Source organism: Pristis pectinata, chromosome 10 (assembly GCF_009764475.1).
Source record: "Pristis pectinata isolate sPriPec2 chromosome 10, sPriPec2.1.pri, whole genome shotgun sequence".
In the NCBI taxonomy this organism is placed as follows: domain Eukaryota; kingdom Metazoa; phylum Chordata; class Chondrichthyes; order Rhinopristiformes; family Pristidae; genus Pristis; species Pristis pectinata.
Genome location: NC_067414.1, coordinates 29,479,277 through 29,494,436, shown reverse-complemented (window position 1 = coordinate 29,494,436; position 15,160 = coordinate 29,479,277). Strand labels below are relative to the sequence as shown.

The window sequence follows — 15,160 nt, the reverse complement described above, 5'->3', positions numbered from 1 at the left end:
CTGTGTTGAAAGCAGAGCTTGTATCTTAATTCCAGTGTGCAATAGGCAGCACAAATTGCAGGAACTTCTACCATGATAATTCCCATGCCGGTGTACAGCTGACCTGAAGTTGAAGGCCTTGAATTTGGGCTAGTTTGCCAAATGAATCCTGATAAAATTACACTTTCCAGAAGTCACTGTCTGAGACATTGATTCCTGGTCTGGATAACTAGCTAACTCTCACTAAAAGGCAACAACGGTTTCTCTTCAATAAAAGATATTTGGTAACTTGCTGCAATGTTTCCTAACCTGAATCCTCTTTTTGAACCACATGGAAGGAAAGGGTAGAAGCAGAGCCGTACTGCAAGTGAACAAACTTGTATAGCAAATCATTAAACACTTTTTTTTTACTGTGCAGCTACATCTGACATCCATTCACTTATCACTGTAGCTTAGAAAAACCTGCATTTATTTAGAAACAAAGACATAGAAACATAAAAAACCTACAGCACAATTCAGGCCCTTCGGCCCACAAAGCTGTGCCGAATATGTCCCTAGTGCATTTTATCATGGCAGTAATCTGCCAAGGTGATTTACAGGAATGCCATCTGACTAAAACTGAAATCTCATGTAGTGCTTTGAACTAGTTTCTCTCAACTGTTGGTATAATGGAATGTAGGATATTCTTGCTTTAGTATAGGTGTGGTAAGCCTACAATCTGTCAAATGTTTGCTGCCTTGTTCAATCAGAAGTTGCATACAGTAAACTGTCACCTGCACCTAGGGACATCCAACTTCCTTGGGGTGTCTAAGTCTTTGGTAAGTTTGAAATGAGCTTGTATTGAAAGGGAACAGACAAATGTAAAGCTCTGAATATTTAGTGGAGATCATCTTTCTGCATGTTTTTTTTGGCACTGCCATGAAATGTACAACCATGTGCACGACATTGATACCTGTACTCTAATAATCCATTTTAGAAATGTTTGCTAAGTGCATCTGCCTGACAAAAGTAAATTCTGCCCAGTCTGCTTGAGTTTGGACACTGTCAACCGCTTTAAGTATAGAAAGACCCCAAGGTGTTCATACGGGATTCATGAGGTACATATGGGAATCTACTCTAGAGGTATTGAGCTAATTAAGTTTTAAAAAGTGGAGAAGACAGTAAAAAAAATTTTGGATATTTCCCTAAGGCCGAAAGCTCTTTTGCCACTTGTATTGCTATACCCAGCCTTTTTTGACTTCAACAAAGCCTTTGTCTCTCTCACTTGTGAGGGACTGTGGAATACCTTCTTCCAAATTTGGCTGGCCACAAAAATTGGTCTCCATTTTATGCCTACCCTACAATGGCATGCATGACCATCATAATCAACTGGTCTCGAACAGGACCATTCTCACTTCCAATACCTTGGGGCCATCTCTTGGCAAAGGCAGACATTGAAGATGAAATTGACCACTGCCTTCATGTGCCAGCACACTCAGTTGAGGAAGAGGATACCTGGAAGATCAAGATTGCCGATCTAGCATAAAACTCTTGGCCTACCAGGCAGCAGTGATATCTACCCTCTGACATGATTCTGAAACCAAGGCAGCAGATACCTTGAGGTGCAGGAAAAAATCATCAGCTATTCCTGCAGACTCTTCCAATTCCAGGAAGGGTGAGCAAACCAATGTCATTGAGCTGTCCTATGCCAACATCTTCAGTATTAAGGTCCCAGTTGCACTCAGTCACTGCACTGAGCTGGCCATGCTATACATGTGCTCAAAACCAGGTTCCTGGGACAGGCACTCTTTTCTGATCTCTGTCATGGGAAGAAATAACCAGGCTGACAGAGGAAATGATTCAAGTCTGTTCTCCTTGAAGAAATGTAACACGTTCACTGCCTCCTGATCCATGACTGCTCAGTGGTGAAGAGGCATTCAGGATGCTGTTGAGAACCTAGAGGCCATGTATTAGGAGCATAAGGAAGACCTGTGTAACTTATGGAAGGAGTGGAATACTCATCCCTTTGGGCACTTCCTACCTCATTTGTGGAAGAGTCTGTGGTTCCTTGGCCTCATTGGCCACCTTGGGACCCAGGAAATAGTTGGAAGCAAGTCATCTTTGTTCTCAAAGGAGTGCTTAAGAAGTTTGTTTTGTACAATGTTGTTTCTGCTTTAGTACTCATCATTACAGTGTGGTGCTCAGAGTGCCTTCTCCTTTTATTCCAGTCATTAATAGGATAGATTATGTAAAAAGGAGGGAGGATAAAAGTTAATCATAACAAATGCAAACAGTGTCAAGGAGGCAATCACTTCAAATTGGAAATAAATTGGGATTGCTGAGCATCTACCAGATTATTCATGCACAAGTGGTACATTGCTGTACTTGTGAAATGAGCCCTTTTAGAGGAACGTGGGAGCACAGGCAAACCTTTCACTTGACCATCTTCCATCATTCATTTCTCCCATCAGGGGTTGATCCTTTCTGTATAAGTGTGTTTTCCAATCTATCCTAAATGGCTTAGCTCAAATTTAAAGTTGTTCTGGAGCCATTTTTTTCCCCACAGAAGAAATGGTATATCAATTTTTTAAATCCCTTTGTTAATTTGGAATTTGTCAAGTAAATCTCTTAATTTTCACAATCTTCTGAATTCACTTGAATACATCCCCTCCTAAATTAATCTTTTGAGCCTGTGTATTGCAATTTCAAAGCTAATATATTTTTCCTCATTTGGAGGTCAACAGTTCTTTTGGTTTTTCCCAAGGTGCTCTGTTACGCAGCCATCTTTGACGCTAAATGTGAATTAATCTCTCAAATGTGGGGGTGGGGGGGGGGGGGGGAGAAACTGAAACCTTTGTATCCTGTTTAAAGCAATAAAGCTTGTACTACTTGGAAGATGTTTTGATTGTAGCAACTTTGAGTTGTTTCTTTTATGGAATGAAAGTAAGAGGTACTGTAGTGCAACTAGTGGATTGGTAATATGGGAACCTGAACAATTGATCTGATTTGCATCTTGTTGGGTAGCTTAGGAATTTATTGGATAACTAAAAGAACATAGTCTGAAATTTTATCTGTAGTGACAATCAGATTGCCATTAAAACCCATCTAGTCTACTTGTCTTCAAGGATCAGAAATCTGACATCTTCACTTGTTTGAGTTTCTGACTCCAGATTCTCAACAATGTGGTTGGCTCAACTGCTGTCTGAAATTGCCTAGGTTCAAGAGCAATTAGGGGCAATAAATACTGGCCTGTCCAATGGCACTGTCTCTGAAGAAATTAATAGACTTCTGTGAATTTCTAATTTTATTTTTTATTGAGCAACTGATTTTTACATGCATGATGCTGTAGTGAAGGAATGAGGTATAAATTGATTAGATATTGAAAAACCTGCTTGGTACAATGCCTCTCTGAAGTTGTGCCATGCTAAATTAATCACCAACCTGTCTTTTTTTTTTGCATCCTAATAAATTAATGAAAGCTCATTGCCGTAGGCTACGTAAATCAACAAGACTTGCTGGTAGTGAACTCTTACCTAATCCTTATTTCAGAAAAATGTATTTCTTCACTGTTAGGATGGCGACAACCCCAGCAGGCTGTTTGAGTGGCACGATGGTCCTCTTGTACTTGCCATGAAGGAAGATGACATGTTTCTGATGGATGAAATCTCTTTGGCAGATGACTCTGTTTTGGAAAGACTGAATAGGTGAAGCGCTAATTCAAATTTAAGCGTTAATATTGGATGCTAAGTATAGGAATGGGATGTTTGTGTCATTTTTTCCATTTTGTTGTTCACTGACTTGTGTGTAAATGTGTTGTGCAGCGTCCTGGAAGCTGAACAGACACTTTTGCTTGCGGAAAAGGGAAGTGGGGAAGATGATCAAGTGGAGCTCATAACTGGTGGAAACAAATTTAGGATTCTTGCAACCATGAATCCTGGTGGTGATTTGGGAAGAAAGAGGTGAGAGTACAATCGAAGAACAGCCAATTTCAGTGCCTTGTGAACTTAAAAATATTTGCAGCCATATCTGTACTGATTTTTAAAAAAAAGCTTGAATTGACTTTTGAAGGTTTGGCATCTCAAACTGCTTTATAGTCAATAATGTACATTTGAAATATAGCGCTGTTGTAACGTAGGAAATATGGTAGTCTGTGTACCTTGCAGTAAGCGCCCACAGTTTGGTGACAATGACCAAGTAATCAATTTAATGAGTGTTTTGAATTTAATTGAGCTTCAAAATAGTGACTTTCTTTTAATGTATGCACCTGAGAGTGCATTTGGGACCTCTGAGCATGCTGTGCCTCCTTCAGTGCTGCTGTGTATAAAACAAGTGCGTGTACTGAAGATGGCTGGAGTGGGACTTGCATTCATGAACTTTGTGGACAAGTGTGGAGTAAAAGTGCAATGACAATAATTATCATAAATAATTGGAGAACAAACCACCTGGCTGGTCTGTTTACTTACAATTGCATCAATATATTGCATAGAGAAACAAAATGGCCATCCTAGCTTGTCTGGGATGGTGTTGATTCCCAAAAACCTTCTCAATCAATCTGTTTCATCACAGCCTGTTAGCACATATTTTTCATTTTGTTATCCCTCATATGCACTTTTAGTTTTGTTTTTGAGCTACTTATAACAGTCACTTGTTGTAGAAAGTTTTGGTAAGTAATTTCCCCTTCTTTGATTTATGGTCCTTGGCCTCGGACATGTAGAGGGATTCTAGATCTATAAGAACTCCATCAGGTCTGCACTTTTTCCAGAAAGGACATCTCTAGCATGTGTTCAGCAGTCTTTTCAGTGAGTTGTAATTTCTTTGATGCTGTTATGAGTAATTTTTTGCATTTTCTATTGTTTCTTTTTATGGTATTGAGGCCAGGATATGCTCTGTATTCTAATGGAAACTTAAGATACCACAGCTTAACTCTTTCCCCCCTCTGCTTTGTTTACACTAAACATTAGCTTTTCACCAGCCCTGAGAACAGGATTTACTGAGATCCTGGTGCCCACCGTGCAATAGCCGTGATGATATGATGGAGATTATTCAACATAATCCTGTGCCCCAGACTGACTTTAGATGGAGAAGATAATAAAGGTGGGATATGCTGCTGCCTTGTATTTGTTAGATTTTTGAGAAGCAGTGTGGAGATCTTTCTTGATGAGTCCATGTATATTGTTGGGAAGACGGTCGGAAACATTTGCTTTGCCATTCGTTAGGGCTCTTGGGATACATAATTTCCTTTCAACGGTAGAACAAGTTTTAGCAAATGACTTTACTGATTTATTTCAAACTTGTATTTATCATGCTTAATCTCAGACTTATCCATGTGTAGAGAAAGACCATGACCACGATACCCAGCTAAGAACTCCAGGTTGCCCAGCTAAGAACTCTAACTCCTGACTTGCAGCTCCATTGATCCTGATTCGATTCTGACTTCCAGTGCTGTCTATATGGAGTTTGCACTTTCTCCCCCGTAACTGTGTGGGTTTCCTCTAGGTGCTCTGGTTTCCTCCGACATCACAAAGATGTGCGGGTTCATAGGTTAATTGTCCACTGTAAATTGCCTCAAGTGTGAGTGGAGAATCTTGGGTGAGTTGATGAGAATGTAGGGAGAATATGTTGCAGGGAAACTGAGTGGGGAATGGGATTGTTCTGTGAGCCAGCGTAGACTCTGGGTTTTAATAGCCGCCTCCAGTTGAAGGAAATGTATGGATTTATAGTATAAAAGTTCCCTTTGTATAGTCCTGAAGCATGCATGAATAAAATCTGAACAGTGCGAAGTCCTTTCCAATGGTTCCAAGTCATTCTGTGCTTATCTCTGTAAAAATTGGTTAGTTTTTTTAAGATTTTCCCCTACGATGAGAAATCCTCAAAGTTACTGAGGTTTTGATTGCAAGGAACCCATTAGTGCAGTTCGCCTTGCTTTGTTCTGCTGTTAGACAGAATTTGTTATGTCACTTCAATGTGTTTGAAAACCAAATGCTTGTAACATCAAACATTTGTTGGTTTTCAAACACATTGAAGTGATATAACAATTCTGTCTAACAGCAGAACAAAGCAAGGCGAACCAAACTAATGGGTTCCTCAAAATCAAAACCTCGGTAACTTTGAGGATTTCTCATCACTGCATCAGAAAGTTAGGATGGAAGGATTGCATTCTGTTACTGAGATATTAGGAATTTCTTTAGCCTGGATTGTCTTGACCGCATAGAACAAAATTATAAATTTTAGGTGGAAGGAGGGAGAAGCCACTGAAAGTTTTGCAAGTTTAAAGCTGAGCCGGTCTTTACTCTAGCATCTTCTTGCATATGGTTTAAGGGCAATAATGTTGCTAGGCTACTAGCAGTCCAGCTATTCCAGTCCTGGTAAATGTGTTTGGGGGATAGAATAAGTAAGGAAATAAGAATTAGAATTTTAAACTTGGATTATTCTGCTAACACTGTTCTGAAAGACAATTAACTGAATTTTCTCTGCATTTTAGGCAAAGATATTGCGGAGCTCATTTTGGATTTCATTGATTGGCTAAAAAATCAGGAGTTTGGGCGTCGATGTGTATTGAGTATTCGTGATATTCTGTCTTGGGTGAACTTCATGAACATTACAACTAAGAGAGTGACTTCAGATGTGGAGTTGGAGGAAAGGACTGGATTTCATCTTGATCCTGTCACAGCATTCATACATGCTGCCTGTCTCATTTGTATTGATGGTATTGGATCAGGTGTGTGTTTGTCCAAGAAATGGGAGGCATGGTGGTGGGGGAATGAATATAATAGATCCTCTACTGCAAATTTGAGTTTGAAGTGTTATCTAAAATTCCATAAACAAATTTGGGGCTGTTCATGCTTAAATACTTAATGATCCCAGTGTGTTTTTAAACATTTTTCCTAATTAAGTGTCCATTTGCACGTGCCTTTTTCCAAATAGAAATGTTTAATGCTCAAAACACCATACTTCTATAAATGCAGCCACATTTTCAATTAAGGAAGGCTTTAAATGCACCCAACCACAGCATAGGATTGGGCTATTTGGCACACTTTTTTTGTTGAAAGTTCTGCTAAGGAGAAGAGAAGAATTGAGTATGTAATGGATTACTGTACTATAAATTTTTTAATGAAAATTTTAATCCAAGAGACTTACAATTAGGTCAACACACAGATCTTTTCCTGAGGGTGGATTGTTCTCGAATGTAATCCTTTTGACTTCATTTTTTTCCAGGATCTACAGTTTGTTCTCCTGAAGCTACTTTGGTTGCTCGCAAAGCATGCTTGGAATTTCTTTTTAAAAAGCTATCTGTGATCACACAGTTGAGAAAACATATGTGGAGTATGCTAAACAGTTATGATGAGAAAAGAAAAAGAAAAGTTTTGTGGACTAAACACTACTTTGGAATTCATCCTTTCTACATTCCCATAGGTGAGCATGTGATGAGAGAGCAATTACCAGGATCATTACCTGCCTTTACCCCTCATTTGTTTCAATTAAGATAAGGTACCTTTACTAGTCACATGTACATCAAAACACACAGTGATATGCATCTTTTGCGTAGAGTGTTCTGGGGGCAGTCCGCAAGTGTCACTACGCTTCTGGCACCAACATAGCATGTCCACAACTTCCTAACCCGTACGTCTTTGGAATGTGGGAGGAAACCAGAGCACAGCGGACACGGGGAGAATGTACAAACTCCTTACAGGCAGTGGCCAAAATTGAACCTGGGTCACTGGCGCTGTAATAACATTATGCTAACCGCGACACTGCCGTGCCTGCCCAACTACATTAAATCCAAGTTATGTTGTTTTACTAAGTTGGAAAGACTAGTTAGTTCAAGTGGGGGGGAAAAACTGTTATTTTTCTGAGAATTGCTTCCAAAAAAAAAAGTAAATCTTTCCCTCCTGTTCCTGTTTTATCAATCACCTTCATTCTGTGTTCCCTAGTTCTTAAACTCTGTTTCAGTGGGGGAAAAATTGTATCTACTGTCCTTTTCTTAATTTTAAATATCTTGATCAGGTCACTTTGCAACCTCTTCTGTTCCAAGAAGAACAATCCTAATTTCTCCTGTCTGTCCACATAACATAACACAAGTCCCTCGTCCCTGGCCAAAGATTGCGCCCAAGAGCTGGTTGCAATACATGATTTGTGTCCAAAAACAGTCTTGCAAAGTGGTTCATTAGACTCCATGCTTACTCTTTTATGAAACCCCAGGATCCCTTGTGCCTTTTTAACCATTTTCTCAACCATTTCCAGTTTCAGCAAATTGTGTATGTATTTCTTGTACTCTTTAGAATTGTTCTCTTATTTGAGTTGACTAAAGATTAATATGTTCTGCCAATTACATGGCATGTGTATTGTTTGATGCCAATCGATAGCTTTTTGTTCCAAGATCCTGAAGCAGTGTTTTTAAACACCAGAAGTGGAAAAAGATCAAACCAGTTCCAATTTTGATTGTGCTTCTTGCACGATTTGCCATTCTCAAGTGTGCCTAATCCCTTGTTTGACTTTGTTAGAATCCTGCATGACGTTCTAGGAACATAATGGTTCCCAAGTACTCAAGCATTCTGTGTTGTCCTCTACTTGGACTCTTTTTTTTAAACAGGCTGACTGATTGCTTTGATGATAATGATAAGCAAATTGGCAAATTATAGGCACCTAGCATGAAACAGCTATAAATATTACTAGGTCATTCAGATCAGTGTCCAAAGATACTTTGGAAGACCTTTTCTAACAGTTTTTTTCAACCCAAGATTGTTGTTTGCATTTGTTGTGTCTGCCTGGTGCAGTTGATACGATTTTCATTTTATATCTTTCCCATTTGAAATTCATTTTAGTATAGCAGTGGTATGATCTGGTTTTTGGAAAGCCCTCAATATTGATAAAGATATAGATAAATCCTACCTACCTTATGCTTGTGTTATTAATGAGAAGGTTTTCTACTAAAATTGTGTTTAGTTAATTAGCTGTTTTGTTTGCCCTAAACACTTACTAATGAGTAAATGAATTAGATAATAGCTTGAGTGTTTATTAACAATGAATGTATATCAATGTTTTCAGAAGGGGCAGGTGGAGAGAAGCTTGCACTTGAAGACTATGCACTGAATGCTGGCACAACTGCAATGAATGCTCAGAGAGTGCTGCGAGCTCTGAAGTTAAACAGGCCAATTCTTCTGGAGGGATCACCGGGGGTTGGCAAGACGAGCCTGGTAGCAGCTCTGGCAAAGGGCTTCTGGAAACACACTTGTCCGAATTAACCTTTCTGAGCAAACAGTAAGTTAGTATATAATGATTTGAGTCTTGGGACCTGTAGAATTAGAGGTAGGCCATTCAGCTCCTTGTGCTTTACCATTCAGCAAGATCATGATTGACCTTTCGCCTCAGGGCTACTTTATTGCACAGATCCATATCCTTTGAAAGGGAAAAGTGCTGAATATAGTTTTTAAAATAATGAAAGATTAAAAGGTGTGTCCAGAGGCACCTAGGTGACATTGTACAAGATTCATTGAATAATATGCAAGTAAAGCAGGCCTTTATTGCAAGAGACTTTGAAAACATGAGGAAAAATGCTTTGCTCCAATTATTTTTCTGCATTGTCTGCCATATACTTGCCCTGTCTGTTAACCTGTCGAACCCTCCCTGAAGCCTTTCTACAGTAAAATTTCTGTTAATCCTACATGCTCAGGACTTTGGTGCTGGACTAGCAGATTTTCTGGACTATTGGATTTTGTTTTTTCAACACAATAATCCAACACTTGTATTTTCCTATTTTTAATATGTTACACAAAATTAATAAATCTTCCTTTTGAGGCCATAAGTTTCAAAGGGTTGTGGGAAACAGACCCAGATGAGTTTAAAGGGAGGGTGGGCATCAGTGTCCAGTGAGTCAGCTGCTGAACCATGGGAATTTTGGAATGGTGAGAAGAGTTTTGGAGTTTTACTGTACGTCCTGCTCTCGGCCCTTGCTGCCATCAGCTTGGTATCAGCAAGCTTGCATATACTGCACTGATCCTCTCATCCATTTTGATAGATTGTGCACACCAATCCCTGTCACTGCTCTACCTGGAAATGGTTCAGTTATTCCTACTGTATTGTGTATTAACCAATTTTCAGTTCACACCAGTATATTGACCCTAATACTGTGCAATCTTGTTTAATAATGTCTTGTGTAACATTTATAGGGACTCTTTAAAGTTCAGGTGCACCATGTCTACAGGTTAGCCCTTGTCTATTCTGCTAATTAAAGCTTTTTCTACCCACGGTTCCCCCACCTCAGAAAGCTACCAGTGGACCTCTCAAACATTCCCCTCTGAATCCATGTTGACTTTGTCCAGTCCCATTTTATTATTTTCCAAGTGTGTCCTATTATCATTTGGTGATAATATATTTTAGTAACTTCTCTACCACTGATGTCATGCTAACTGATATAGCACCCTGCATCCCCCTCCCCTCCCCATCACTCCTTTAGTTTAATGCCAGGATTACCTTTCAAATCTGGGAGCAGTTCTAGAAACTGAAATTTTGGAAGATCACAGCCAGTGCTTCAACTGCTTTCAAAACCCTTGGAAACAGATCATCAGATCCTTGATCTATTGCCTTTTCAGTCCCTTTTAGTTTCTCAAACAATTTTTTCCACTGCTAATAATTGGAGCTCCCCATTCACATGTGTAGTCCTCCACTACTTGTCAGAAGTTTATTGTGAAAGCAACTGAACTACCTCCAGCTGGCAATCTTTTCCTTTTCCCAAAGTCTATTGTTAAATGAAGATGTGAAGCACAGTTGAGATATATTTGGGGTCATTGCAGCCTCCACTGAGCAGCAGAACTTTAAAGTATATGCCACAGAAGGTTGAAAATCTTGGGGTCATTCAAAGTGATTCATACTTAATGAATTTTTAAATATTGTCAGTGTTATATGTAGAGGCATGACAGTCAATTTGCTAACCAATATTAATGAGATAAGTAAGTAGATTACTTTTTGGATCCAGAGGCTTGATGTGTGGAAAATTACAAATGGGAAACATTTGTTTAGAGGCAGCATTTCTATTATTTAGTTGCTTAATTGTAACTTTGACCTGTTGTTGAATATTGAGCATGACTTCTGTTCCTGTAGGATGTAACTGATTTATTTGGGACAGACCTCCCTGTTGAGGGTGGTAAAGGTGGAGAGTTTGCTTGGCGAGATGGTCCTCTGCTTGGAGCCTTGAAGGCTGGACATTGGATTGTTTTAGATGAGGTGGGTACTGTTCAAATTGTTTTGATAATCGCCTTTCTATAACTTGTAGAATGACCATATTTGCACATGAAATTTCACTGCAATACTGACATTCTTAATTTCTGCTTTCTATATGAGGTACCCATTGTCTATGGGTATGGAACAAGTACTGGCAGCAGCTAAGTATTGATACTACTAAAATGATCGGGGTGCTGCATATCCATTAGTGAAAGCAGAAAGGGAAGCTGGTGCATTGAGTAACTATTGAACACTTTTTTTCATGCTCCCAGATTTCTGGCCCCTCAGCCATACCACCCCTGCCAATTGCTCTTCAGTGCTTCTGGATGACCAGACAAATGGGCCTGTAATGTGGCTGATTTTCATGAGAAATTCAATGAGTAAGGGACTGTAGAGGTTGAATCCTGCTTGCTCTACATACTGACATTGACAGCTCAACTTTTGCAGTCTAGTTTTCTGGACCTCCTGAAGGACAGTTGTTGAAACCTTTCATTTCTTTTCCCCTTGCCCAAACAGTGTGCTTTTTGGTTGTTTCTATGGAAGAGATGGCTATATTTCTGTCACTTTGTATCTTGTAATAAGCCTGAATTTAAAGTGTTTGTGCTCTAATCGCTCTGGGATTAGACTTTGAAATGTGAATTTGCTTATGGAAGTCACTCAGTTTAGTGCTCATATTAAGTTCTTGTCATAGAGCATGAAAGCAGACCCTTTGGCTCATCTTGTTTGTGCCGGACATCAAGGACCATGGCTATATTAATCCTGTTTTCGCCAGCACTCAGCTGACAAACTTCTATGCTATGGCATTTCAAGTGCTTGCCTTAATTGTTGTGAGAGTAATAGTCTCCATCACACGCTCAGATGGTGTATTCCAGATTTCAACCACCCTCTGGGTGAAAAATGTTCATAAATCCCCTCCAAATTTCCATCCCCTTAAAGCTTTGCAATCTGGTCTTAGATGCTTTGGGTAGATAGATGGAAAGGAGAAAGCTTTCTCACTGTGTCCATCAGAATTTTGTGCACCTCATTTGGATCCCCTCTAAGCCTTTTCTTCTCCATGGAAAACAAAACCTAGCCTATCAAGTCTCATTGCTGAGATACTGATCCCATGCAACCACGCAAGATTCTGGTGAATTTCCAGTGTGGTTGCATCCTTCCTATAGACTTGTGTCCAGAATTGTATGCTACTCTAGCTGTGGCCTGACCAATGTTTTATAAGGAGTTAAGGGCCACTATTACGCACATCTACAATAGCCGGGGGAGTTGAAAGACGTTAGAAATTGTTGACGTGACTCACTGTTAAATGTGGATTAGAAAATTTTGTCTAAGGCCATCTTCAGCTGAGTAAAATCTGCTCTGGAGCAGATGAATCACCCAGGCCACATCTGTGATATACCCAGTAGGGATGTTCGTTGATAGTTTTGTGCTCCTTGGGAATGTAATTTCCTATTTTTGTGGTAGGGAGGTGGACACTTGCCCGGTAATGGTCTCTGAAATGGGGCTTTAGATGGGAAGTTGTAAGTAGATACAACTGCTCTAAACAGGGATCAGTAACACCATCCTAATTAATGAGTAGGAAATGGAAGTTTTCTGATCAAATCTGGAGTTGGCCAAAGCTCTACCTGTTTGTCTTGTTTGTGTGTTGTTTTGAGCCTTCTGCCGAATCTATCAGGAATGCCGTGGGCAGTGGGTGATTATCCCAGGGAGTAGAGGCTTCCTGTATGTGGATGACCATTTTTCCATCTGTTCGAATACACCGTTAGTTGGATATTGATGTGCATCTGTGACCAGTTTGAAATTGACACTGGGATTGTCACGAACCAGCAACAAAAGAAACACACTGAGCATGATTCAGTGTTTAAAAACTATTTTATTAATCACTACTTATGATAATACGTAAAATAAAAGTAAAAATGTTAGTATGTTAGAATTCAAAAATGTTAAACCTCGAATGTTAACCCCAAAACTAAACTCTTCGTGTGTGTGAGACAAAGTCCCAAACTCCAAGTTCCGGAATGGTTCTTAAAGTTCAGTTCCGCAAGCCATAAGGTGAAACATGAGCAAGGGCTTCTTCAACAACCACCGTTGTCAGAAGATAAGACGTAGATGTAGAAAAACAGAGAGAGTACGTACGAAATCCAAATGTTCCACGATGGAACCCAAACGACACTCCAGTGTTTACTCAGTAGTGACTTCCTCACCCCGAAAAGCATCCGAATCGTGGTCGTCCACACACACAAATACCTGTTTCCTTCTACAGGTCAGCAACAAAGTGAACTCCACCGGATTACTTCCAACTTCCATACATGGATTTCAGTGGCAGACACAGTTATTGTTTCTCATCCATCGATAGAGAAAACTAGCAGGCTGGTCTCTCTCTCGCGCTCCTAACTTCTTCAACAACGTCATTACGTCTTTTATCTTCTATTGACGTAAGCACGCCCCACACACATACACACCCACTCTCTATCTTAAAGGGACTTTCACTGAGTCCGTAACAGGGTCAAAATCAATTGTAACAGAAGCTGGTCTGACCAACCTTTTGTTCCCCTAGCTGTCAGATTTTATTACTGAAATTGCTGTGAAAATGCCTCAGAGCAGCCAGGGTCGAGCACATAATCAAGGTGAAGGAGAACTTGGGAGTGGCATTCTCCCCCAATTGTGGTCATCAGGTGCAATGTGCTCTTGGTGTTGCTGAATGTGTGGCCTATATCCTATTTCTGAGCTATAGCAGTTGCCCAAGCTGTCATCTGTTTCATCTGGAGATCCAAAAAAGGATAATCTCCACAAGGCTGCGATATTCAGATCTGCAGAGAAGGTGTACTCAGTGTGGCCCTCATCCTGATGGCCACCTTTTGTGTGGTTGCATCTAGATCCTATGTAACAAACACCAGGTATCACTACATGCTCTATCTGGCCCTGGTGGTGTGAGGGATAGGCCGGATCGTGCTGCACCATTTGGCCTTAGTAGAAAATTTTGCTCAGAAGATGTTAGCTTCTGCCCATCGAGGCAGTGGTTTGCACTTAATGTCCTTCAGGCTTTGCAGAGAAAGGAGACTGAATTCTGTCTGGTGTTCCCTGGATCAGATTGTCAAAATCATTTGGCAGAATGCCCCATCATGAGAATTTTCAAAAAAGCACTGATTTCATTCACAGAATCTTAGTACCACCACAGGCAGCCCTCTTAGCTGAGACTATTGTCCATCTTTGGAAGTGTACGGTAGCCTGGAAGGCAACGCAGTGGTCTCTGGGATTCATCCCCAGCAGTTGCATTACATGGCACTATGCTCTATGGGCTATTCCCAGAGATGCAAACATTGACCTGCTGGAAGATTAATTCAGTGAAATACCTTGGTCTGCCTGAAACTTATTGATCTTTCAGTGTGAGGATCTGTCAACTGGCACATTACAGGGTGCAGGACTACATGCTGAGGCACACCTGAAGCTTGGTGCAGTCATTGTAAAGGTTTTGTGGGGAAAGGTTACAATTTGGGGTTCTCTCATAACTGGATGTGGAAGGGCTGGGAACTGTGAAATAATGTCTAAGCTTATCACTTCTGGAATGTTTGGGAATTAAAAATTTGCCCCAGTGTTAAATTTGTCAATGAATTTAATGATTCATCGAGCACAGAGAATGATGACAATGGAACGTTTGTATTGTATGACTATTTCATGTCTAGGATATGCGCTTGGGAAAATGTTTCATAATAACTTTTCCACCTCCTGTAACTTCAAAAAGGAATGAACTAACTGGAATTAATTATTTATCTCTCAGTTAAACTTGGCTTCTCAGTCTGTACTGGAGGGACTGAATGCTTGTTTTGACCATCGTGCTGAGGTTTTTATCCCTGAGCTGGGACTTCGCTTCAGTGTGCAGCATAAGAAGACCAAGATCTTTGCCTGTCAGAATCCTTACAGACAAGGAGGTGGAAGAAAAGGCCTCCCCAAGTCATTTCTCAACAGATTTACACAGGTGAGGCAAGAGAAT

At 40.2% G+C, this 15,160-nt stretch overlaps 1 protein-coding gene across 1 annotated transcript in view; it reads left to right on the top strand.

Annotated features, from left to right (window-relative positions):
• mdn1 (midasin AAA ATPase 1) overlaps positions 1 to 15,160 on the top strand; it is a 148,734-nt gene that overhangs the window by 44,511 nt on the left and 89,063 nt on the right. Inside the window, 11 exon segments of the mRNA XM_052024495.1 lie at positions 3,532 to 3,662; positions 3,780 to 3,917; positions 4,920 to 4,956; positions 4,958 to 5,011; positions 5,013 to 5,052; positions 6,440 to 6,676; positions 7,174 to 7,371; positions 9,004 to 9,170; positions 9,172 to 9,216; positions 11,056 to 11,178; positions 14,948 to 15,145. Of these exon segments, the coding sequence (XP_051880455.1) occupies positions 3,532 to 3,662; positions 3,780 to 3,917; positions 4,920 to 4,956; positions 4,958 to 5,011; positions 5,013 to 5,052; positions 6,440 to 6,676; positions 7,174 to 7,371; positions 9,004 to 9,170; positions 9,172 to 9,216; positions 11,056 to 11,178; positions 14,948 to 15,145 (1,368 nt within the window).